The sequence below is a fragment of the Cetorhinus maximus genome, chromosome 11, assembly GCF_964194155.1.
Source record: "Cetorhinus maximus chromosome 11, sCetMax3.hap1.1, whole genome shotgun sequence".
In the NCBI taxonomy this organism is placed as follows: domain Eukaryota; kingdom Metazoa; phylum Chordata; class Chondrichthyes; order Lamniformes; family Cetorhinidae; genus Cetorhinus; species Cetorhinus maximus.
In genome coordinates this window covers 25,588,843-25,614,177 of record NC_135889.1, presented here as the reverse complement: position 1 = coordinate 25,614,177, position 25,335 = coordinate 25,588,843, and the positions used below count along the sequence as shown (strand labels likewise).

General features: G+C 45.5%; 2 protein-coding genes across 5 annotated transcripts in view; both read right to left on the bottom strand.

Moving 5' to 3' along the window:
* Positions 1–6,782: 6,782 nt before the first annotated feature.
* LOC144686453 (ADP-ribosylhydrolase ARH1-like) lies at positions 6,783–11,483 on the bottom strand. The gene is made up of 3 exons (XM_078551686.1): positions 11,048–11,483; positions 8,378–8,738; positions 6,783–7,343 (listed from the first exon to the last, which is right to left on the bottom strand). Exons 1-3 carry the CDS (start codon positions 11,361–11,363, stop codon positions 6,911–6,913), a joined length of 1,110 nt encoding a protein of 369 aa, XP_078407812.1. The 5' UTR covers positions 11,364–11,483; the 3' UTR covers positions 6,783–6,910.
* A 5,821-nt stretch (positions 11,484–17,304) lies between these two features.
* cfap410 (cilia and flagella associated protein 410) overlaps positions 17,305–25,335 on the bottom strand; it is an 80,156-nt gene continuing 72,125 nt past the window's right edge. For 3 of the 4 annotated variants that reach the window (XM_078551692.1, XM_078551689.1, XM_078551691.1), the window contains 3 exons: positions 24,516–24,690; positions 21,307–21,406; positions 17,305–18,276 (listed from right to left, as the gene is read on the bottom strand). In XM_078551692.1, coding sequence (XP_078407818.1) covers positions 18,142–18,276; positions 21,307–21,406; positions 24,516–24,690 — 410 coding nt within the window. In that variant the 3' untranslated portion in view covers positions 17,305–18,141. Of the gene's footprint in view, positions 18,297–21,306; positions 21,407–24,515; positions 24,691–25,335 lie in introns of all 4 variants that reach the window. The other variant, XM_078551690.1, reaches the window with a different exon arrangement.

Sequence of the window (25,335 nt, the reverse complement as noted above, 5' to 3'; positions counted from 1 at the left end):
TGCTCAGCAAAGGACTTAGTTTCATACTCTTACGCCCTCATCTCAGTGAATTTCGGGCTCGGCACGACAGTGGACTCTTCTTCCGCCGCCATCATCTCCATGCTCACTTATTTGGGCAGGAGTCCTCTCCCCATTCAACGGATCCTTTTACCTGCCTCCAATATTCCCCCTCCACCTGGACCTCTCCCTCTGGATTCTTACCTGCTCTTGATCTTTTCATTGAGAACTGTCAGCGTGACATCAGTTGTCTCAATTTCTCTGCTCCTCTCACCCACTCTAACCTGTCTCTTTCTGAACTTGCCGCACTCCGTTCTCTCAGGTCCAATCCTGACTTTGTCATCAAACCTGCTGACAAGGGTGGTGCTGTTATTGTCTGGAGCACTGACCTCGACCTCGCAGACACTTCCTCCTACCTCCCCCTGGACCATGACCCCACCACTGAACATCAAACCATTGTTTCCAGGACTGTCACTGACCTCATCTTCTCTGGAGATCTTTTCTCCACAGCTTCCAACCTGATAGTCTTCCAACCTCGGACGGCCCGCTTCTACCTTCTACCCAAAATCCACAAACAGGGCTGTCCCGGCAGACCGATCGTGTCAGCCTGTTCCTGCCCCATGGAACTCATTTCTTGCTAACTTGACTCCATTCTCTCTCCCCTTGTCCAGTCTCTTCCCACCTACATCCGCGATTCCTCTGACACCCTACATCATATCAACAATTTCCAGTTCTCTGGCCCCAACCACCTCCTCTTCACCATGGACGTCTAATCCCTTTACACCTCCATCCCCCACCAGGATGGTCTGAGGGCTCTCCGCTTCTTCCTCAAACAGAAGCCCGAACAATCCCCATCCACCACTACTCTCCTCCGTCTGGCTGAACCTGTTCTCTCACTGAACAATTTCTCCTTAAACTCGTCTCACTTCCTCCAAATAAAAGGTGTGGCTATGGGTACCCGCATGGGCCCCAGTTATGCCTGTCTCTTTATGCGGTATGCGGAACATTCCTTGTTCCAGTCCTACTCAGGCCTCTTCCCACAACTCTTTCTCCGGTACATCGATGATTACTTCGGTGCTGCTTCATGCTCTCATCTGGACCTGGAAAAATGTATTAATTTGGCTTCCAATTTCCACCCCTTCATCATTTTCACATGGTCCATCACTGACACTTCCCTACCCTTCCTTGATCTCTCTGTCTCAATTTCTGGTGATAGATTGTCCACCAATATTTATTACAAGCCTACCAATTCCCATAGCTACCTCGACTACAGCTCCTCACACCCCGCTTCCTGTAAGGACTCCATCCCATTCTCTCAGTTCCTTTGCCTCCGTCACATCTGTTCTGATGATGCCACTTTCAAAAACAGCTCCTCTTTGACATGTCTTCCTTCTTCCTTAACCAAGGTTTTCCACCCACAATGGTTGACAGGGCCCTCAACCGTGTCTGGCCCATCTTCCACACATCCACCCTCACACCTTCCTCTCCTTCTCAGAACCATGATAGGGTCCCCCTTGTCCTCACTTATCACCCCACCAGCCTCCACATTCAAAGGATCATCCTCCGCCATTTCCACCAACTCCAGCATGATGCCACCCCCAAACACATCTTCCCTTCACCCACCCCTGCGGCATTCCGCAGGGATCATTCCCTCCGGGACACCCTGATCTACTCCTCCATCACCCCCTACACCTCAACCCCCTCCCACAGCACCTTCCCAGGCAACTGCAGAAAGTGCAACACCTGCCCCTTTACTTCCCCCCTCCTCACCATCAAAGGGCCCATACACTCCTTTCAAATGAAGCAGCACTTCACTTGCACTTCCCTCAATTTAGTCTACTGCATTCGCTGCTCCCAATGCGGTTTCCTCTACATTGGAGAGACCAAACGCAGACTGGGTGACCGCTTTGCGAAACACCTTCAGTCTGTCAGCAAGCATGACCCAGTCCTCCCTGTCGCTTGCCATTTCAACACTCCACCCTGCTCTCATGCCCACATGTCCGTCCTTGGCCTGCTGCAATGTTCCAGTGAAGCTCAACGCAAACTGGAGGAGCAGCACCTCATCTTCTGACTAGGTAATTTATGGCCTTCCGGACTTAATATTGAGTTCAACAACTTCAGATCATGAATTCTCTTCTCCATCCCCACCCCCTTTCCGATCCCCCTTTTTCCAATAATTTATATTTTTTATTTTATCATTTTTTAAAATATTTTTTTTCTTTTCCCACCTTTTTCCATTATTGAATGTATTTCCATCCATTGTTTTATCTCTACCTTTTAGCCTATTTCGATCTCTTCCCCCCACCCCACCCCCACTAGGGCTACCTGTCACTTGCTCGTCCTGCTTTCTACACTTAATGTCACCATTAGCACATTCCTCAGCTAATATCACCACCGTTAACACCCCTTTGTCCTTCTGTCTATGACATCTTTGGCATATATCTTCTTTGCCTCCACCTATCACTGGCCCTCTATCCAGCTCTACCTGTCCCACCCCCCTCAACCAGCTTATATTTCACCTCATTTCTACATTTCTTAGTTCTGATGAAGTCATACGGACTCGAAATGTTAACTGTGTTCCTCTCCACAGATGCTGTCAGACCTGCTGAGTTTTTCCATCTATTTTTGTTTTTGTTTCAGATTTCCAGCATCTGCAGTATTTTGCTTTTATCAGGAATGAGACATGGCAGACAGGCCTGTGAAAACCCAATAGCAGTTAGATTTGAGGTCGAATAGGTTTCCATGAATGTATAAGTTCACTTAGAAGTATGAAGTGCTCATAGGTCAATACTTCCATTGGCAATATTTGGCTTCTGCCCTCAATGGAATTGTTAATTTCTGTTGCATCCAGATGCCTGCCACCCAACTCCTGCGTGACAGCCCTCTGCAGCCTCAAACTTACAATGCTTCATGCCCCTATGGATGTGACATCGCATTGAGTACAGTGGTGCTTTCTCTGCTGGCATGCAGGTCATTCATTGTCTTGCAGCACAGAGCCAGATTCTACTGTGGCACCCACGGCCACTGTCCTGCACTGTGTCCAGCCCGGTGTCTGAAATTGGACAGCAGTGCTAGCACATGCCAGTTCAGTGGCTGCTGCTGCAGGCAGATGGACACCTTGGCCCACCCGCGTTTTGGGAGCCACATTTGGTCCCATTATCAGAACTTACATCCTGCCAGTGAAATCTTGGCCCATGTCTCTGACCGCCCCATCAAATCTGCCCTTAACCTTCTCTACTCTAAACAATTTAATCTCTTTAAAGAAAATTGTTTTAATGATTAAAAGCAGTAAAAAAATCAGTAATGTTGGGTTCCTATGACATGGAAATGAAACCTAACACTGTATATTTTATAAGTTTATTGTTATTGCTATTTTTATTTTCAACTGAATTTTCTTTGCTCAGCAGAAAAAGTCAAGATGGCTACTACAAGTCACCTAATTACAGGATTACCCCTCTGTCTGGGAGCTATCCCCAGGAGTTTCAAGGATAAAGGAATTATTTTCTCAGTTCACAGCCAGACTGCTGTTTTAACATTAGATGGACAGAGCTCCAACCAGATTGGCTAAGCAGTATCAACTTCACAAAGCCTGTCTGATTCTAAAAGTCTCTGATTAACACCTGCTAAGTGGTCTAAACACAGAAAAGCCCATCATGTAGCAGCAAAATTCATTTCAAGGATTTTCGTATCGCTTGATCAGCCAGAAACACATTGGAATGGAACCCCACCATGAAGGAAAAACCTTCTGGGCTCTGACTTTGGACTCTGGAACTCATGTGAATTAATACTGATTTTTTGTGAACCTTGCACTGTAAAACTCCTTTCTTCTATCTCCCCCTTTGATGTGTGTATGTGCAAAGTGGACATTGCGGAACACTCTTTATTCCCCGGTTGAATGTAAAATAAACTAACCTTCTGAGTTAATCATAACTCAAGTTTGCTGTGGATTATTAGTAACATTGGATCACAAAAAAGCCGAGGGATTGGAAAAACACACCACTGCCTATTCTTCTAAAAACAAATTTAAAACACCTTCTGCTTACAGACAGGTGGTAAGAGGGAATCAGTCTAGACTGTCTGCCCCTCTCCTGTCCATAACAGTAAACTAAAAGAAAAAAAATCTTGCTGAAATAAAACACTTTCCTTGAAAGAAGAGAAAAAGAATTAAGCATTTGGGGATAACAAATAAAACAAGTGTATAAAAGAAAAAAAATCTCCAGGACACAAAACTGCAGATCTTAAACTCGTCTCACTTCCTCCAAATAAAAGGTGTGGCTATGGGTACCCGCATGGGCCCCAGTTATGCCTGTCTCTTTATGCGGTATGCGGAACATTCCTTGTTCCAGTCCTACTCAGGCCTCTTCCCACAACTCTTTCTCCGGTACATCGATGATTACTTCGGTGCTGCTTCATGCTCTCATCTGGACCTGGAAAAATGTATTAATTTGGCTTCCAATTTCCACCCCTTCATCATTTTCACATGGTCCATCACTGACACTCCCCTACCCTTCCTTGATCTCTCTGTCTCAATTTCTGGTGATAGATTGTCCACCAATATTTATTACAAGCCTACCAATTCCCACACTCTTACCATTACCATCAAGCCAGGGATCAGCCCTGGTTCAATGAAGGAGGGCATGCCAGCAGCAGCACCAGGCATACCTAAAAATGAGGTGTAGTTGGTAAAGCTACAACATAGATACGACGAGATACAACTTATAAGATCCTTCAGGGTCTTGACAAGGATGTTTCATCTTGTGGGAGAATCTAGAACTAGGGGTCACTGTTCAAAAATAAGAGGTCACCCATTTAAGAAAGAGGAGAATTTTTTTCTCGCAGAGGGTCTCGAGTCTTTGGAACTCTCTTCCTCAAAAGGTGGTGGAAGCAGAGTCCGAATATTTTTATGGCAGAGGTAGATAGATTCTTGTTAAGCAATGGGGGTGAAAGGTTATAGGAGTTGGGAAAAATGTGGAGTTGAGGTTGCAATGAGATCAGCCAGGATCTTACGAAATGGCAGAGCAGACTAGAAGGGCTGAGTGGCCTACTCCTGCTCCTAATTCATATGTTTGTATGTATGGGACTATATACATGCCAAACAGCAGAAGCAGTATGCGATAGGCAGAACTAAGCGATCCCATAACCAACAGATCAAAACAAAGCCCTGGAATCCTGCCACATCCAGTCATGAATGGTGGTAGACAGTTAAACAGCTAACAGGAGGAGGATGCTACACCCAGTATCCCCAATAAAAACAGAAACAGAGCTCTGAAGAAGAGTCATACGGATTTGAAATGTTAACTCTGTTTCTCTTACCACAGATGCTGCCAGACCTGTGGAGTTTTTCCAGCATTTTATGTTTTAATTTTAGATTTCCAGCATCCTCTATATTTTACTTTTATCCACAACCTCAATAATGGAGGTGTCCAGCACATCAGTGCTGGGAGAAGTGCCAAGTGGATAATCCATCTCAATCTCCTCCTGAGGTCACTAGCATCACAGGTGCCAGTCTTCAGCCAATTCCATTCACTCCCCGTGATATCAAGAAACAGCTGAAGGCACTAGATACAGCAAAGGCTATGAACCCTGACCACATCCCAGCAATAGTAATGAAGACTTGTGCTCCAGAACTTGCTGTGCCCCTAGTCAAGCAATACAAGCAGCTACCCAACTATGTGGAAAAATTATGTCCTGTCCACAAAAAGCAGGATAAATCCAACCAGGGCAATTACCACCTCATCAGCCTCCTCTCAAGCATCAGCAAAGTGATGAAAAGTGTTGTTGACAAGTGCTATCAAGTGGCACTTACACAGCAATAAACTGCTCACTGATAGTTGGAGTTCTGCCAGGGCCACTCTGCTCCTGGCCTCATTACAGCCTTGATCCAAACATGGACAAAAGAGCTGAACTCAAGAGGTGAGATGACAACGATTGTCCTTGACATCAAGCAACATTCTACCAAGTGTGGCATCAAGGAGCCCCAGCAAAATTCAAGTCAATGTGAATCAGGAGGAAAAATTCTCCACTCAGAGAAAGGATTGTGGTGGTTGGAGGCCAATCATGTCAGTCCCAGGCTATTGCTGCTGGTACAACTGATTGTTTGCTAGGCCAATTCAGAGGGCAGTAAAGAGTTAAGCACATTGCTGTGGGTCTGGAGTCACATGTCAGCCAGACCATGTCAGGATGGCAGATTTCCTTCCCTAAAGGACATTAGTGAACTAGTTTGGTTCAGAAAGCCTGAAGCTGAGCAGCGTGTAGCTGAAGAACTCTGGGGACACAGCAACAGAGTGGAGTGAGCATTCACATCAGGGAGCAAGAATAAAAATCAACTAAAATAATCACAAACCATTTTATACGCCTCCAAATGGTGAGTGAGAGAGAGAGAGGAAAAAATCTGTAGGGAAGTCACAGAGATGTGCAGGAACAAAAGAGTGGCAAGACTGAGGAACTTCAATTACCCAAATATCAATTGGGATAATGTCAGAGTAAAGGATAAAGATTGGAGGAATTTCTGAAATGTGCTCTGGAGAACTTCCTTGATCAGTATGTTCTCGGCCCAATTAGAAAGGAGGCATTGCTGATTTGATACAGGGAAATGAGGTGGAATGAGTGGACCAAGTCTCTGTAGGGGAATATTTGGGTAAGAGTGATCATTGTAAATTTAGACGAGTAATGGAGAAAAGGAAGGAACAATCTAAAGTAGAGCTTGTAAATTGGAGGAGTGCTAGCATCAATAGGATGAGAGGGAGTCTAGCCAGGGTAAAACGGAACCAAAGACCAACAGTAACATCTATAATAGAACTTTAATCTTTGAACTTTAAAGGGGCCATGTTTCAGGTACAGGCTAGCTACATTCTAACGAAAGTGAAACAGAGGAATCAAAGCCTGGGTTTATAAGGCAAAACTGGAGCCTTAATCAACACTGTATTTCATCTGACTCTTGTGATGAGCAAGAACTTGGATGGCTTAAATAGAACAATTTCTCTGCTAGTGATTTCAACCTGCTCCGATATTCAAGGCCTTTGTGGTTGGATATGGGAACATCATCAAATCCATACATCGCCCCCCACCATGCTGCAGCTATAGCACCAGTAGAATCATTGTCACCACCATGGAAAACTGCTCTATTACATAGCTCCTCCCAGGAATTGCCTGAGCCCAGGATGGCATCATAAGCTATCATGGGAGCATCATGCCCACTGGCCCCACCCCAACCCGAGTAGCTGACAGAGGAGTAGAATTTGTCACGTTTAATCACATCGTATTGCTTGGGGAAAGTTGGCTTGGATACCCCATCCAGAATTCCTCTATCCTGAAGGTACTTCTTCCATTGGTTTTCAAAGTAGGGCCTGAAATAAAATGAAAAGGAGATGAGTTATTCAATATTCTGGAGTAATTTTCACCCCTCATGGTCCATATCAAAAAAGACTAGCACCTTTCACAACCTCAGGACACCCCAAAACACAAATATTTAATTGGCTGTAAAGTGTTACACTATTGTGACATAGAAAACATCGCAGCCAATTTATGGAGAGCTGATTGGAGGATAATAGCTTGAACACTTGAATAGCTTGTTTCCCTTGATGGAGAATTCTAGAACCAGGGGACATAGATTCAAGATAAGTGGCAGAAGGTGTAGGGGGGAGATGAGGAAGAGCTTTTTTACGCAGAGGGTAGTGGGTGTCTGGAATTCACTGCCCAAGTTGGTAGTAGAGGCAGAAATTCTAAACTCTTTTAAAAAGTACCAGGATCTGCATCTAAAGTGCTGTAAGCTGCAGGGCTATGGGCTGGGTGCAGTAAGGTGGGATTAGAAAGGGTACCTGGGTGTCCTCGGACTAGCATGGACAAAATGGGCCGAATGGCCTCCTTCTGTGCTGTAACTTTTCTATGGTTCTAACACCAGAGAGAACACCCCAGCTCTCATTATAAATAGCACCATGGGATCTTTTATGTCTACTCAAGAAAGAACAAATGGAACCTCAGTTCAATGTCTCATCCAAAAGACCTCACCTCCAACAGTGCAACTGCACTGGATTGACAACCTCGTTTTGTGTTCAAAACAGGCTGATAGGGGCCTTGGCTAAACAGCTCAACCAATGGACATCACCTGTGAAAATGTGGCACCCCCTCCTTAGATTGTGAGCTGGAATCTACTACAAGATAGCTACATTGTTACATCCAGGGCAAAGGTGACATGAGGAGCAGTTGTTCATTTTTGCAGTTGAACGCCATCTGCCAGGCAAGTCCAGTCATTCCAGAGGTGCGGTAGGAGGCATGCTAACACAATTAGAAAGGCACAATTGTACAAGCATTAGCTTAGAGACTCACACGAAAGTGGAAAAATTACAAATGGAAAATGAACAATGCAAGATTTTGCACACACCATGCAGCCAGATTCTCAGCAGCATAATGCCCAGTTTTTGCTATGTAGCTCTTTGCTTTCTTCAACACCTCCATGAGGCCCGCTCCCCAGCTCACTACAGGTTTCTTATTCACAGCATATGCTGTGAACAACGCTGCAGCCACCGAGCCCAGGTAGCCAGTGGGGTGGTGGTGAGTCATTCGACCACTTTCAACAGCTACTTCAATCAGCTTGTCTAATTCATCAGGATGGGGAAATCGCAGTCCAATACACATGGCCCGCATGGCAGCACCACATCCACCCCCTCTCGGATTGAATGAGGCTTTCCACCCATCAGAACGATCTGGTTTCAATAATCTGGCAGCATTCATACACGTGTCACCTGGCAAAAAGATAATATATTGCATAACATTAACCACCGCCACAATGAGAAAATATAACTACTATTAATAAATAGAGATCCCTTGCCTCACCACATGTATAATAAAAAGGTTATTCTTATCATCTCCCAGTTATGTTCCAATATCTTAAGCAAACAGAGCAAGTTGTTCAAACTGGCCCTACAAATAATGGTCCCAAACCAAGGGCTGGATTTTGTGTGCCCCCGCTGGGCATGTTTTCGGGGGGCGGGTGATGGGACATAAATAGGTCAGGTGGCTAGCCTTTCCTGCCCACCCCCGAGCTGACCCCCATAAAATGCTAGGTGAGTAGATACCGAAATCGGCAGCCCACCCACCATATGTAAATAAATAATTCAAGGTTATTGAGGCTTATTAACAAGAATAATAACTGCACACACCATAATATCGGTGACATGGGCAGCCGGGTGGGAATGTGCAGGCCGTTATTAAAGGCCAAAATAAACAAAGGCAGGAAGACATTTTCCTCTTTGGCCTCCATCCTGCAGTCCTGGCAGCGCCCATGACTCAGCTCTGCGAGTGTTGAAGCTGCTGGCCAATCAGATTAGCCAGCAGCTCAAGGGTGGGACTTGCACCTGAGTGAAGGGCAGAAGTCTCACGGTTCACCACCTCCCTCGATTGTTTGCGGCGCAGGAAGGCACAAAGCCAGTTGGCTTCTCTTCAACTTTACCTCCACCCTCCTCCATAAAAGTTTCTACGTAAATACATTATTTTAAAGGAACTTTCAACAAAAAACATCATTCATGCCCATATAAAACAGTAAAGTGCCCAAGTAGCCCCAAGGAATAATATCAAATTAATTTACATGATATTCTGTATTGCAGAGTAATTATATTACAGCTCTCTTCCTGGCACTCTCCCCTGGTTTAGGTATACTGTTAGGATGTTGTGTACCTGTCGCTCTCCCCACGTGGTAGTTATACTGTTGGGATGCTGAGTACCTGGCACGCTCCTCGGGTGCTGGCAATACTGTCAGGGTCCTACGTACCTGGCACTACCGCCCACTAGGTGTTAGTTATACTGTCAGGGTACTGAGTGCCTGGTACTCTCCCTGGATGTTATTTATACTGTCTGGGCGCTGAGTACCTGGCATTCCCCGTGGGTGTTAGTTATACAGTCAGGGTTCTGAACACCTGGCACTCACTGGGGTGTTAGTTATACTGTCAGGATGCTGATCACCAACCAATCTCCCCCGGGTGTTAGATATACTCTCAGGGTGCTGAGTACCTGGCACTCTACTTGAATGTTTCTTATACTGTCAGGGTGCTGAGTATCTGGTACTTCCCCTTGGTGTTATTTATACTGTCAGGGTGCTGAATGCCTGGTCCTCACCACAGGCTTTAGTTATATTGTCAGGGTGCTGAGTACCTGCCGCTCTCCCCCAGGGTGTTACTTATACTGTCAGGTTGCTGAATACCTGGTCCTCACCACAGGCTTTAGTTATATTGTCAGGGTGCTGAATACCTGGTACTTCCCCTTGGTGTTAGTTATATTGTCAGGGTGCTGAGTACCTGGTACTTCCCCTTGGTGTTAGTTATACTGTCAGGGTGCTGAGTACCTGCCGCTCTCCCCCAGGGTGTTATTTATACTGTCAGGCTGCTGAATACCTGGTCCTCACCACAGGCTTTAGTTATACTGTCAGGGTACTGAATACCTGGTACTTCCCCTTGGTGTTAGTTATACTGTCAGGGTGCTGAGTACCTGGTCCTCCCCCAGATGTTAGTTATACTGTCAGGGTGCTGAGTACCTGGTCCTCCCCCAGGGTGTTAGTTATACTGTCAGGGTGCTGAGTACCTGCCGCTCTCCCCCTTGGTGTTAGTTATACTGTCAGGGTGCTGAGTACCTGCCGCTCTCCCCCAGGGTGTTAGTTATACTGTCAGGGTGCTGAGTACCTAGTACTCCCCCCGGATGTTAGTTATACTGTCAGGGTGCTGAGTACCTGCCGCTCTCCCCCAGGGTGTTAGTTATACTGTCAGGGTGCTGAGTACCTGGTCCTCCCCCCGGATGTTAGTTATACTGTCAGGGTGCTGAGTACCTGGTCCTCCCCCCGGATGTTAGTTATACTGTCAGGGTGCTGAGTACCTGGTCCTCCCCCAGGGTGTTAGTTATACTGTCAGGGTGCTGAGTACCTGGTCCTCCCCCCGGATGTTAGTTATACTGTCAGGGTGCTGAGTACCTGGTCCTCCCCACGGATGTTAGTTATACTGTCAGGGTGCTGAGTACCTGCCGCTCTCCCCCAGGGTGTTAGTTATACTGTCAGGGTGCTGAGTACCTGCCGCTCTCCCTGCCATGTCCTTCATGCATTCCTGGTATTCCCGAGCCAGTCTGCTGTACAGCGTTTCCATGGTTTCCTTGGGTCCTTTGCCGGCCACCAGGGCCTGGGCCGTGGCCAGATGCATGACGGTGTCATCGCTCACCTTCCAGCCGGACACATCAATGTGGCGGAGGCCGCCCAGCTTCTGGAGCTGGCTGTGTATCTCCTTCCCATTCGTACAGAACTCCCAGGAGCCGTTCCGGTAACCAAGCGCATCTCCCACCCCGCTCAACACCATGGCCGCCACATACCGCTGAAGCAGAGGCTCCAACATATCAAACCTGACTGCTGCGCGAACCACTTCCGACTAGTCAATCCGCATTTCCGTCAGCAGCTGCTCCAAGCGAGGCTCGGCCGGGCTGCGCCGCCATCTTACTGAAGGAAACCTCTCTTCCTGAGTCCCAGCGGGCCGGGCCGCGCCGCCATCTTACTGAAGGAAACCTCTCTTCCTGAGTCTCAGCGGGCCGGGCCGGGCCGCCATCTTACTGAAGGAAACCTCTCTTCCTGAGTCCCAGCGGGCCGGGCCGCGCCGCCATCTTACTGAAGGAAACCTCTCTTCCTGAGTCTCAGCGGGCCGGGCCGGGCCGCCATCTTACTGAAGGAAACCTCTTTTCGTGAGTCAGCGGCAGGAGGAGCATTTTGTTCAACTCCTCACAGGCCCGAAACCACTTTTCATGTCCCAGCATTTTAATCCTCATTGGCAGCTTGGTCCTAGGCAAGGGGAGATGTGGGCGTAGTGGTTTTGTCGCTGGAGTAGTAATTCAGAGACCTAGGGTAATTCTCTGGGGAAAAGGCAAAATACTGCAGATGCTGGAAATCTGAAACAAAAACAAAAAATGCTGGAAAAACTCAGCATCTGTGAAAAGAAAGGCAGAGTTAATGGTTCGAGTCTATATGACTTCTTCAGAGCTGAGTTTTTCCAGCATTTTTTGTTTTTGTTTGTAATTCTCTGGGGACCGGGGTTCAAATCCCGCCACGGCAGATTGTGGAATTTGATTTCAGTTAAAAAAAAATCAGGAATTAAAAGTCTAACGATGACGATGGAATCATTGTTGATTGTTGTAAAAACGCATCTGGTTCACTAATGACGAAATCTGTCGCCCTTACCTAGTCTGGCCTACATGTGACTCCCGGGCCCTCTGAAATGGCCCAGCAAGCCACTCAGTTGTAACAAACCGCTACAATGTCACAAAAAAGGAAAGAAACCAGATGGACCACCCGGCATCCACCTAGGCACCGGAAACGACAATGGCAATCTCAGCCCTGTGGACCCTACAAAGTTCAACTTTGTACCAATGTCTGGGGACAGTTGTCTCACAGACTAGTCAAGCAACAGTCTGACATAGTCATCCTCATGGAATCATGCCTTACAGTTAATGCCCCAGACACCAGCATCACCAGGCCCAGCAGAGGTACACAGTGGTACACAGACAGGAGGGAGTTGCCCTGGGAGTCCTCAACATCGACTCTGGACCCCATGAAGTCTCATGGCATCAGCAAGGAAACCTCCTGCTGATTACCACCTACCGCAATCCCTAAGCTGAAGAATCAGTGCTTCCCCATGTTGAACACTATTTGGAGGAAGCACTGTGGGTGGCAAGGGCACAGACTGTACTCTGGGTGGGGGTCTTCAATGTCCATCACCATGAGTGGCTCTGTAGCGCCACTACTGACCGAGTTGGCTGAGCCCTAAATGACAGCTGCTAGACTAGGTCTGTGGCAGGCGGTGAGGGAACCAATAAGAGGGAAAAACCTCATCCTCACCAACCTGCCTGCCGCAGATGAATCTGTCCATGACAGTATCGGCAGGAGTGACCACCACACAGTCATTGTGGAGATGAAGTCCCGCCTTCACATTGAGGATACCCTCCATCATGTTGTGTGGCACTACCACCATGCTAAATGGGATAGATTTCGAACACATCTAGCAACTTAAGGCTGGGCATCCATGAGGTGCTGTGGGCCATCAGCAGCAGCAGAATTGTACTCAAACACTATCTGTAACCTCATGGCCCGGCATATCCCTCACTCTGCCATTACCATCAAGCCAGGGGAACAACCCTGGTTCAGTGAAGAGTGCAGGAGGGCATGCACCAGGCATACCTAAAAATGAGGTGTCAACCTGGTGAAGCTATAACACAGGACTACTTGCATGCCAAACAACATAAGCAGCAAGTGATAGACAGAGCTAAGCGATCCCACAACCAATGGATCAGATCTAAGCTCTGCAGTCCTGTCACATCCGATCATGAATGGTGGTGGACAATTAAACAACTCACTGGAGGAGGCAGCTCCACAAATATCCCCATCCTCAATGATGGAGGAGCCCAGCACAGCAGTACAAAAGATAAGACTGCAGCATTTGCTACAATCCTCAGCCAGAAGTGTCGAGTGGATGGTTCATCTCAGCCTCCTCCGGAAGTCTCCACATCACAGACGCCAGTCTTCAGCCAATTCAATTCACTCCACGTGATATCAAGAAATGGCTGAAGGCACTGGATAGTGCAAAGACATTAGGCCCTGACAATATTCTGGCAATAGTACCGAAGACTTGTGCTCCAGAACTTGCTGCGCCCCCTAGCCAAGCTGTTCCAGTACAGCTACAACACTGGCATCTACCCGGCTATGTGGAAAATTGCCCAGGTATGTCCTGTACACAAAAAGCAGGATAAATCAAACCCGGCCAATTACCGCCCCATCAGTCTACTCTCCATCATCAGTAAACTAGTGGAAGGGATCAACAGTGCTATCAAGCAGCAGTTGCTTAGCTCGCTGATGCTCAGTTTGGGTTCCGCCAGGGCCACTTAGCTCCTGACCTCATTACAGCCTTGGTTCAAACATGGACAAAAGAGCTGAACTCCAGAGGTGAGCTGAGAATGACTGCCCTTGACATCAAGGCCGCATTTGACAGAGTGTGGCATCAAGGAGCCCTAGCAAAACTGGGGTCAATGGGAATCGGGGAAAACTCTCCACTGGTTGAAGTCATACCTAGCACAAAGGATAATGGTTGTGGTTGTTGGAGGTCATTCATCTCAGTTTCAGGACATTACCACAGGAGTTTCTCAGGGTAGTGTCCTCGGCCCAACCATCTTCAGCTGTTTCATCAATGACCTTCTTTCCATCATAAAGTCAGAAGTGGGGATGTTCGCTGATGATTGCACAATGTTCAACACTATTCATGACTCCTCAGATACTGAAGCAGTCCATGTCCAAATTCAGCAAGACCTGGAACAATATCCAGGTTTGGGCAGACAAGTGGCAAGTAACATTTGCGTCATACAAGTGTCAGGCAATGACCATCTCCAGCAAGAGTGCTTGCACACAAACAGGGGAGACACCTCATCCTGAGTGAGACACAGCCAGAGCGAGTGTGGGTATTGGCAATTTGGTGCACAGTGGGAATTCAGTGCAGAGGGAAAGAGGTGCTCTTTACATTTTTTCTTTGTTATCCAACTTCTTAAATCTTCAGAGAGCGGTCTTTCCCTGCTGCAGCAGTAAAGGCTACAAGGGAAAGGAATGACTGGTAAGTAGTGGGTAAGGTCAGTTAAGTATTTACAACTTTTATTGCTTATATTTTAAGGTATTTTTGTGGTTTACAGTTTGTATATTCTGTAGTAACGAGGATCAGGAAAGAAGGATCTAGAGTAATTGATTTAAAAGGTTTAATTTAAAGGGATAAGTCATGGCAGGAGAGCTCAAAGTCGTGGTGTGCTCCTCGTGCTCCATGTGAGAAGCCAGGAGCATTTCCGGTGCCCGGGACCAGCATGTGCGCAGGAAATGTGTCCAGCTGCAGCTCCTGGAAGTTTGGGTTTCAGAGGTGGAACTGCGGCTGGGGACACTGTGGAGCATCCGCAAGTCTGAGAGCATCGTGGATAGCACATTTAGAGAGATGGTCTCACTGCAGCTGAAGGGACTTGAGAAAGGAAGGGAATGGGTGACCACTAGGCAGTCCAAGAGAAACAGGCAGGTAGTTCAGGAGTTCCCTGGGGTCCCGCTCACAAATCGATATTCCATTTTGGAGGCTGATGGGGGCACTGGTTCCTCCAGGGAGTGCAGAGCCAAGCTTCTGGCACCACAAGCAGCCTGTCTGTACAGGAGGAGAGGAAGAGCAATAGTAATCGGGGATTCTATAGTCAGGGGATCAGATAGGTGCTACTGTGGCTGTCAATGTGACTCCAGGATGGTATGTTGCCTCCCTGGTGCCAGGGTCCGGGAGGTTACTGTACGGCTGCAGGGCATCCTGAAGGGAGAGGGTGATCAGACAGAGGTCATGGTACATGTTGGTACCAATGACATAGGTAAAAAGAGGGATGAGGTCTTGCATCAAGAATTCAGGGAGTTAGGCAGTAGGCTAAAAAGTACGACCTCTCGGATTGTAATTTCTGGATTACTCCCAGTGCCACGTGCTAGCGAGCTCAAAAATAGAATAATGCAGATAAATACATGGCTTAAGAGTTGGTGCAGGAGGGAGGGTTTTAGATTCCTGGATCACTGGGACCGTTTCTGGGGAAGGTGGGACCAATACAAGCAGGCCAGTCTACATCTGAACCAGAGCGGGACTAACATCCTTGCAGGCGGGTTTGCCAGTGCTGTTGGGAGGAGTTTAAACTAATTCAGCAGGGGGAGGGGACACAAAATATTTGCAGAATAGGGACACATCATAATACAGTAAAACAATCAAGTCAGAGGGAGTATAGCTGCATTAAGTTTCAAGGGAGTAAAGCAAGGCTGGATGGCCTCTACTTTAATGCCAGGAGTATTACAGGTACAACGGATAAGTTAAGGGTGAAGATTGACATGTGGAATTGTGATATAGTAGCCATCACAGAGACGTGGTTGAGGGAGGGGCAGGATTGGCAGCTCAACATTCCGGGATATAGAATCTTCAGGCGAGACAGGGGAGGGGGTAAAAGAGGAGGAGGCATTGCATTATTAGTTAAGGAGTCAGTTACTGCAGTAAGGAGAGATGATATCTTGGAGGGGGCATCGAATGAAGCTTTGTGGGTAGAGCTTAGGAATAAAAAAGGGGCAGCCACATTGTTAGGTGTTTATTATAGACCCCCAGATAGTCAGCGGGAAATTGAGGAGCAAATGTGTGCACAATTTGTGGAGGTGTGTAAAAACAATAACAATTGGGTAATTATAGTGATTTCAACTTTCCCAACATTAATTGGGATGGACATAATGTTAAGGGCTTGGATGGAGTGGATTCTTGAAATGTGTACAGGAGAACGTTTTAGGTCAATGTGTAGAGGGTCCAACAAGGGACGGCGCAGTGCTGGACCTAATTCTGGGGAATGAAGCTGGACAGGTTGCTGAGGTGGTGGTGGGGGTGCATTTTAGTGATAGCGACCACAACATGGTACAATTTAAGCTTGTTGTGGACAAATAAATAGACAAGCTGCAAAAAAATGTTTTGGATTTGGGGAGAGTGGATTTTAGTAAAATAAGGCAGGGTCTGGCCAAGGTAGACTGGGAACAGCTACTTCTGGGGAAATCTACAGAGGAGCAGTGGGGGGTGTTCAAAAAGGAAATGGGGAGGGTACAGGCTCAACATGTTCCCTCTAGGGTTATAGGAAGGAGTAATAAGCCCAGAGAACCATGGATGACCAGAGATATTCAGGATGCGATGAGAAGGAAAAGAGAGGCTTTTCGCAGGTACAAGGGAAGCAAATCAATGGAGGTGTTAGTGGAGTACAGACAGTGCAGGGTGGAGCTTAAGAAAGCAATTAGGAGAGCAAAGAGGGGGTCTGAGAAAGCTCTAGCTGGTAAAAGTAGGGAAAATCCTGAGATATTCTATAAGTATATCAATGGGAAAAGGATAACCAGGGAAAGAGTCGGGCCCACTACGGACCAAGAGGGCAATCTATGGGTGGAGCCAGAGGACATCGGTAGTGTTGAACAAATACTTCACATCTGTCTTCACCCAAGAGAATGAGGGGAGAGAGACTGCGAGGTTCTTGAACAAATTGATATAGGGAGTGACAAGGTATTGGAGGTATTGGCAGGCTTAAAAGTGGACAAATCTCCAGGTCCGGATGATTTGTGTCCCAGGAGCACTACATAGCCAGGAATGATTAGGTAGATGCTATAATATACTTGGGAATAATGAGACTATTGGATTCTAGTCTCAGTTCAGATTATAAACTATAGGAGGGCAAAGCTCAACTAGTTTATATAATCAGTGGTATGAATAAATACATTTGACCCATTTTACTACAATACGATTTTAATCTGATTGCACTTTTTCCCTAGTCCGCTCCACTAACACCAGTTACTCTTGCTGGTTCAGTTCAATGGTAGCCTCTCTCCATCCAATACCTCTACACAGGAAGTGATGGCAGGCTGTTCGACCAGGAGGAATATCACTGGCTCTATGCAAATGTCCATAACATCAGGAGTCTCCGGATAGTGATCGCACAGGTCTCGTGGGTGACATCAACCTGGACCTTCCTTTTATTAATCTAGTCAAGGCCTACAGCCTGCACAGCACTAGAGGTAGTTGCACTGACTACAAAAAGCATTTTCACATGGAACTTTTATTCAGATCAACACAAGTCAAGAATGGATGCCTAAACATTGAATGCAGGTAACATCAGGACAAGGGGAGTAAAAAAACCTGACAATCAATATTAAATCCTTGAGCCTGTGGAGATGAAGTAGTATTACATGGTTTTTCCTTGTACCTGTTCCCTTTTATCATGCAGCTACCCTTTATACAGTAACAACATTGTCTTTCCAGTCAGAATTGCAGAATGAGAAGTTAACTGATGAATTCTGGCTCTCATGTTAAGCCATGAGTGGTGATTATAAAGATGTATGCAGCTACTGGCCCCAATAAACAGAACCCTGTCTGGCAGGATGATTGTATGTATAGCATTTGGTAGATTCTCTCTAGGACCAATAACACCATATGTTAACCCTGTGGTGAAGTCTTTTCATCTCTTCTTCAAGTCTTTGCTTTTATCTTCTCAGACATTTTCATTGAATTTTGAAATGGGACCCACAGGAGTCAATTCACTAATAGTCTGTGAGCCCTGGTTGGTTGTAGCTCATCTGTCCTGTTCAGTCTCTTTCCTGTGCAACATTCGGAGTTTATGCTCTGTCGTTCTGTGCACGATCTCCAGCCCATCTCCATCTAACTCTTTCAATAGCAGAAGAATAGCACTCAGCACATTGGATGTGCACTGTAAAGAGAAAAACAATACTGAACTTGATTATTAAATTTAAAATAGTTAATTACAACAAAACCTAAAAGAAATACACTGCTTGCCAATCAACAGTCCTACATGTTCTCCCTCCTCCTGGTAAAGTGACTACGCTATTACTTCTCCATTACTTCATCAAAAAAATTAAATTAATCTAGCATGATTTACCTTTTTGTTTTCTGCTCCTCCCACTGTTCAAATCAAGAATCATCGCATTGCCTTCTATTCTAACTGATTCTCTTCCAGGGCCTCAAAATTGGGTCTTCCTATCCTCATCCAATTGGCAGCCTTTTACATCCTCAACTTGCTTTTTCTATCCCCACACAATACACCATTGTTCAACAAGTGTGTAGGAGGTAGTAGAGAAATTGGATAGGACAAAATTCTTAAACATTGGGCAGCACTCAGCAGAAAAAGTATGTGATGCATCCTAGGTTGCTGAGGGAATCAAGCATAATTTCTGCTTATACTAGGAATACCTTGTGGGTTATGCTCATACAGAAAATGTACCTTTACAGTATAAGGTCTAATACTGCATCAGTACCAAATCTACAAGCAAGACACCTTCCTTTGCATTAAACACGGCATAATTCCATAGGAAAGATACAACAATGCAATTTTCTGAAGTATCGGAACCCAATGTTTTAAATATGTTCAATATTTTGAAGACAAAACTGCATTGCTCGTTAGATGTACCCATCCAGGAAAGTTAGGTAGAGTACCACGGGTGTGGGCCTTAGTTTGAAGTTCCTGCATTCGCTCTGAGCTGCAGGTACTGCAGAATTTTTATTTGCTTTTTGTTTTTGCTGCATTATTTCAGCATCCCTCTGCTTTCTGGCTGCAGCAGATAAACCATTAGCCTTTTTTTTTCTGTTTACTTTGCTCACTTGATTTTTTTTTGCATTTTTCTGACGAGCAAGTTCTCGTTGATTACCACGGGTCATCCTGTCTCCTCGACAGCTGAATCTACTCCTGCAAACTGCCCCAGGTGCCGCAACCTAACCTGTTGGAGGCTCTGGCCACAATCTTTCAATCCTCCTTGGATTTGGAAGTTGTGCCATAGGACTGGAGGATTACAAACGTTACACACCTGTTCAAATAAAAGGGAGCAGGATAAACTTGGCAAATATAGGCCAGTCAGCCCAACGTCAATGGTGGTGGGGGGGATTTAGAGAAACATTATTACTGAACAAAATTAATTTACTCATAGAAAAATATTGGTCAGTTAATGAAAGGCTGCATGGATTTGTTAAAGATAAATCATGCTTGACTAATTTTAGTGATTTTTGATGAAGTAATGGAGAGGATTGATGAGGGGAACACAGTCACTTTTGAAAGGTATTTGATGAAAAACACCATATAGAGTTGTTAGAAAAATTGAAGCCCATGGGAATAAAGGGGCAGTAGCAGCATGAATACAAAATTGAGAAAAGAGACAGAAAGCAGAGTAGTGGTGAAGAGTTATTTGCTAGACTAAAGGGAAACATTAAGGAGGCAATTTAAAGCGATTTTTCGGGGCACGGCCACTTTTACAGTTAGTGGACAGGCCAATCGGCCAGGTGGCCTCTAGATTTTTGCTCAAACCTTGATCCAGTGCGGGGTGAAATCTCCCTGGGGAAATAAAATAAAAAAAGGACAGTCCCCAGATATCTCTTATGAGCTATGTTTTCAGATGCTTGATTGTGCTGCATGGACCTATTTTGCAGCATTTTTGTTGTTTTGTTTATTCTGTGGAGGTCTGCAGCTCCCTGAGGCAGCTGTCTGCCTTCAGGGAGCTCAGTGGAAGCGCTCACCAGCACCCGCGATTATGTTGGCGCCCCCACCGGCAATGCTGAACCTTTCTCAGTGTGCGTTTCACGCTGGCTGGCCGTTAATAGGCCAGCCAGCGTGAAATCAATCAGGGGCCGATCGTGGTCAGGGACCTGTTTCCCGTCCACTCCCCTGCCTGCCAGATCGCGCGTGCCTGATGAATGAAAAATTCAGACCATAGAGTCAAGTCCCCCAAGCGGTCAGTATTACTGTTTTTTTTTTAATATGTACATTAATGATTTGGTGATCAAAGTTTGCAGATGACATGAAACTCAGAAATGTCGTAAACAATGAGGATGATAGTAACAGACTTAAGTAGGACTGATGAAATGGGCAGACAGATGATGGATGAAATTAAAGTGGGGAAGTATGAAATGATTCACTCTGCATGAAAAATGAGAGGCAGTATAAATTAAAGCAGGCAGGAGCAGAGAGACGAGGGAGTGTACATCCTTGGGGGTGGCAGGACAAGTTGAGGTCATTAAAATAAATAGATAGATAGAAAAGCAAGGAAGTAATGCTGAACCTTTATAAACCACTGGCTAGGCCCTAACTGGAATACTGTGTCCACTCTGGGCACCACGCTTTAGGTTTCAGTGATTTCATTCCAAGTTTCTCCCAGATTTTACTAGAGTGAAAACCAGTTTGATCAGTAAATGCTACCCTAGAATTGGACAGGTCAGTGGCCTGTCCTGTCTACAACCATAAGTATCTCTGTCTCATGTTTCTTTGAAAGGTTGAAGAGAAGATTTATTATGCCAGTGCCAGGTTTAAGGGACTTAAGATGCATGGAGAGACCAAAGAAACATGGGGATTTTCTCCTCATAGCAGAGGAAGTTAAAAGGCAGGTTTAAAATCTGTTCAAAATCACGGGGGATTTTAGAGTACCTAGGGAGAAACCATTTCCAGTGGTAGCAAAGTAGGTAACTAGAAGGCTCAGATTAAGGTAATTGACAAAAGAACCAGAGGTGACATGAGGATTTTTTTTATTAATGAGCAAATGGCTACGATCTGGAATGCACTGTCAGAAAGGGTACTAGAAGGAGATTCAATAACAACTTACAAAAAGGAATTTGAAGGGGAAAATTTTGCAGGACTGTGGGACCAATTGGCAGCTCTTTCAAAGATGGGCCTAATGGCCTCCTATGCTGTAAGATTCAATGATTCTATCACAAAGTGCACAGCAAGTACTTAACTCACCCTTTTGGTGCCATTACAGGCTTTTAGTTCCTTCACTGCAACAGAAGAGGAAAATTTGTCTCTTCCCAGTGGTTTCATTCCAAGTTCTTCACGGATTTTACTAGAGTGAAAAGCAGTTTGATCAGTAAATGCTACCCTAGAATTGGACAGATCAATGGCCTGTCCAGTCTACAACCGTAGGGGTTTGGCTGTGCCATTATTGTGGCTAAAAAAATTGGTTGCTGCACACTGGACACCTCTGTAGTTGGAATACATACTAGGCTGGATTTTCATGGCATCGGGGAGATTCCATGGAGGGGTGAAAGTGCAAGCTAGGACCTGATTCCAGGATTCCGAACCCCATTCCTGGAGTTTCCGATTTTTATCAGTGCCCTTTAAAGTTGCGGGCTGGTTCGAGTTGCAAGCCTGCACCATACACTCCCAACCTGTCTGGCTACATAGCGAGGATAGGCATGTTCTAGTCCTCTGCAATTTTCATGGAGTTGGGTCAGTTGTTAAAGGGCTCGTGGTTGACAGCACCTCAGAAGTGAGGACGCCTTTTGAGACACCTCATGAGGTCACCTTTTTAAAGGTAAGTTCAAAAGGTCTTACGCATGGCCCGCCCATGCCAAAAAAAGCCCCATCACCCGCTCTCAATGGCTCCTCATACCCTCCATGCCAAGCTATACCCCTCCACTCAAACCCCCATGGTTCCTCATGCCTAGTTATGCCTTTCCACTCACCCCCATGGCTTCTCATAACCCCCATGTCAAGTTAAGTCCCTCCAGCCCCATGGCCGTCATACCCTCCATACCAAGCCCGTCTATGTCTTTTCACCCACTATACACTCTATACAAAACCAATGCACCCTATAGTGACAGTAATATGTATTAAAAAAAGCTTTAAAAGAACAGTAATTCATTTTTTGGCCTGTAGTAAAAGCAATTTTTGTGAAACTGTCAATCATCCAGACCCTTTAAAGTATCAATAGCAGAAACTGCAAGTACTTGAAACCTCTTTATCTTATGTAAATAAGCATTGTGAAATTGACAGCTGAGAGAGCCAGAGCTGTCAATCAAGCAATTTTTTTCCTGGGGCTCAGTTGTTTCAGCACTCTAATGGATGTCTGGGCTAGAGCCCCAGGAACAACATTGCTTGATTGACAGCTCTGTATCTCTGATCTATTCGGTCAATTTCACAATGTTTATCATTTTAATTTTTATGAATGAATGACTTTGAAGTTTTTTTTAATGCATCCTATTGCCACTATGGGGTTCATCAGTTCTATGCAGAGTGTATAGTGGATGAATGAGAATGGTAGTCCCATAGCTTGGCATAGAGGCTATGAGGGGCCATGGGAGTTGGGTAGAGGGCATGAGTTGGCGTGGGGAGGGTGTGGGGTGTGATGGGATGTGAAGGGTGAGGGCTAGAGGGCCTTACTGTTTTCATTATAACTGGGACGGAGCCAGGGCTTTTAAGCAGCTTGCCTCAGCACCCAGAAATCCCTGTGGTTGCCTCCAAATTCCATCTGGGGGTGCTGGGCCCAACTCCAATTAGCACATGTCCTCCAGAACGAAAATGCCACCTTTGTGAGCACTTTCTTCCAAGACAGGTGTGTCAAGGCAGGAAATTTCTCAACTCCCTGGAAGATGAAAATCCAACCCACTATCTGGAGAGGTCTCCAGTGTCAATGACTCATAAGCCATTCTGTTGTCCATTCTGAAGTCTTCAATTACATTTGACTGCAGGCATGACTGGGGCCAATGACAGGAATCAGCCCTTCCCTGATGAATTACCAGGCTGTGATTTCCCAGATTTACACAGTGTCAGATACATAAAAGTCATACACAGCATGAAGCACTGTTTACACTGTACCATCAATCATTCCTTAGAGAAGGTACAGCATATGTTACATACAGAGTAAATCTCCCTCCCATGAAATTCTCAAAGAACAGGTGCAGCTTGGGTTATATAGTGCAAAGGTTCTTCCACACTCCCCATCAACATTCAGAGCATATACAGCACAGATTAGATACAGAGTGAAACACCCTCATAGCAAAATAATAGATATTTTCATGTGCATATATATTCTGCAAAATATTTTTTGAAAGGTAAATGGTAAAGTAACATTTTCCACAAGTTTTTTCTGATGTTACCAAATTTATCATGGGGTCAAGATTTACACTTCCACTTTCAATGCTCATTAACATTGGGAATCACAGTTGACCACTGGACAATAGGGAATTAGAGAATGGTTTTTAATCTATGGGATTTGGTTTAACCTTCAGTTCTGCTCCCTTGAATTCACTTATTCTTTTTCCCCCTGATGTGTGTCCTGATTCTCCTATTAAGTGCCTCAGCCCCTTTCCTGCATTAAGAGACTATTTTTATGCAAATACAGCCCAACCGACATGATGAAGGTCTCCTCTACCTACTGCGAATATTCTTTTTGAAATTGAGCTCCAACGTGGTGTGGGCCAACAACACAGATCTTCCCTCAAATGTGGCATCACTTGGGGTTAAGGCAGAAGGGTCAGTCACCAGAAGACACTGATTTAAAGGAATTGGAGGTGGTGAGGGGTTGGAGTGGGAGAGACGCAGGGAATTTTGTTTCATGCAGTGAGTTATGATGATCTTGAATGCAATGCCTGAAAAGGTTGGGGGAAGCAGATTCAGTAATAACTTTCAAAAGGAAATTGTATAACTTCTTGAAAATAGAAACAATTACAAGGATGCAGGGAAAGAGCAGATCAGTGAGACTAATTCTCTTTTGTTGAGCATGATGGGCGAAATTACCTCGTGCTGTAGGATTCAATAAGTTGACAATCCCAACTGAAAGAGACCATGGGTTATGGTGTGTCCAATCCCACACTAATGAAATAAGGGGCACAGGTGGTTAGAATTTAAATTAAGTGTGCTATATTTATCCTGGAATGCTTAACACCAATGATGGATCACCAAATTAGGAATGCTCCATTCTCCAGAATTTAACATGCCTTTCTCCAAGGAAAACGAACCTTCTAGTATAAAACCTCAGGAAGAGCAAACAATCTTCCAAAAGGATCTGGGAGTGAATATTTAAGTCAGGTTACAAGGAAATCAACCCTGCTATCTGCAGTTCACTGTTAAATGTCACATTTCTTAAAAAAAATCAACAGTGTGTGATAGTGAACCTGTTAAACCTGCTAACTGAATTCAAAAACAGAAAGTTGATCCTGTCCCCTCCTCACTTTGTCTCTTCCATCCTGAAGCTTAAGACATCACTTTCCATTTCGGTGCTTGGTTCAGAAGTGCCAGATTCTCTCCTGGAGTGGTTCGTTGTTGGCTCCATGGGCTCTTTGCTTAGCATGGCAGCCATCTCTTCTCCATCATCTAAAGCTTGAGCCAGCTCCTCATCTGTCACCACTACAACAGATGAATTATAAAGTTTCAGTAAAAACAGTTCAATAACTTTCACGAACTGGGACCTTGCTTTCCTTCCGCCACCTCTGCCTAACTGAAAAGCTGCTGACCCATTCAGCCCCTCGAGCCTGCTCCACCATTTAATGGCTGATCTGATAGTAACCTGAAATCCGCATCCCACCAAACCCCGATAAACTATCATCCCTTGCTTACCAAGAATCTATCCACCTCTGCCTTAAAAATATTCAAAGGCTCTGCTTCCACCGCCCTTTCAGGAAGAGAGTTCCAAAGACTCACAATCCTCAGTAAAACAATTTCACCTCATCTCCATTTTAAATGGGCCACCCCCTATTTTTAAACAGTGATCCCTAGTTCTAGATTCTTCCACAAGAGGAAACATCCTCTCCACACCCACCCTCTCAAGAACTCTTAGGTTTCAATCAAGTCACCTCTTACTCTTCTAAACTCCAGCGTATACAAGCCTAGACTGTCCAACCTTTCCTCATAAGATGACCCGCCCATTTCAGGTGTTAGTCTTCTCTGAACTGCTTCCAACTCATTCCAACACATTCATCCTTTCTTAAATAAGGTGACCAAGACTGTACACTGTACTCCAAATGTGGTCTCACTGGTGCCCTGTAGAACTGA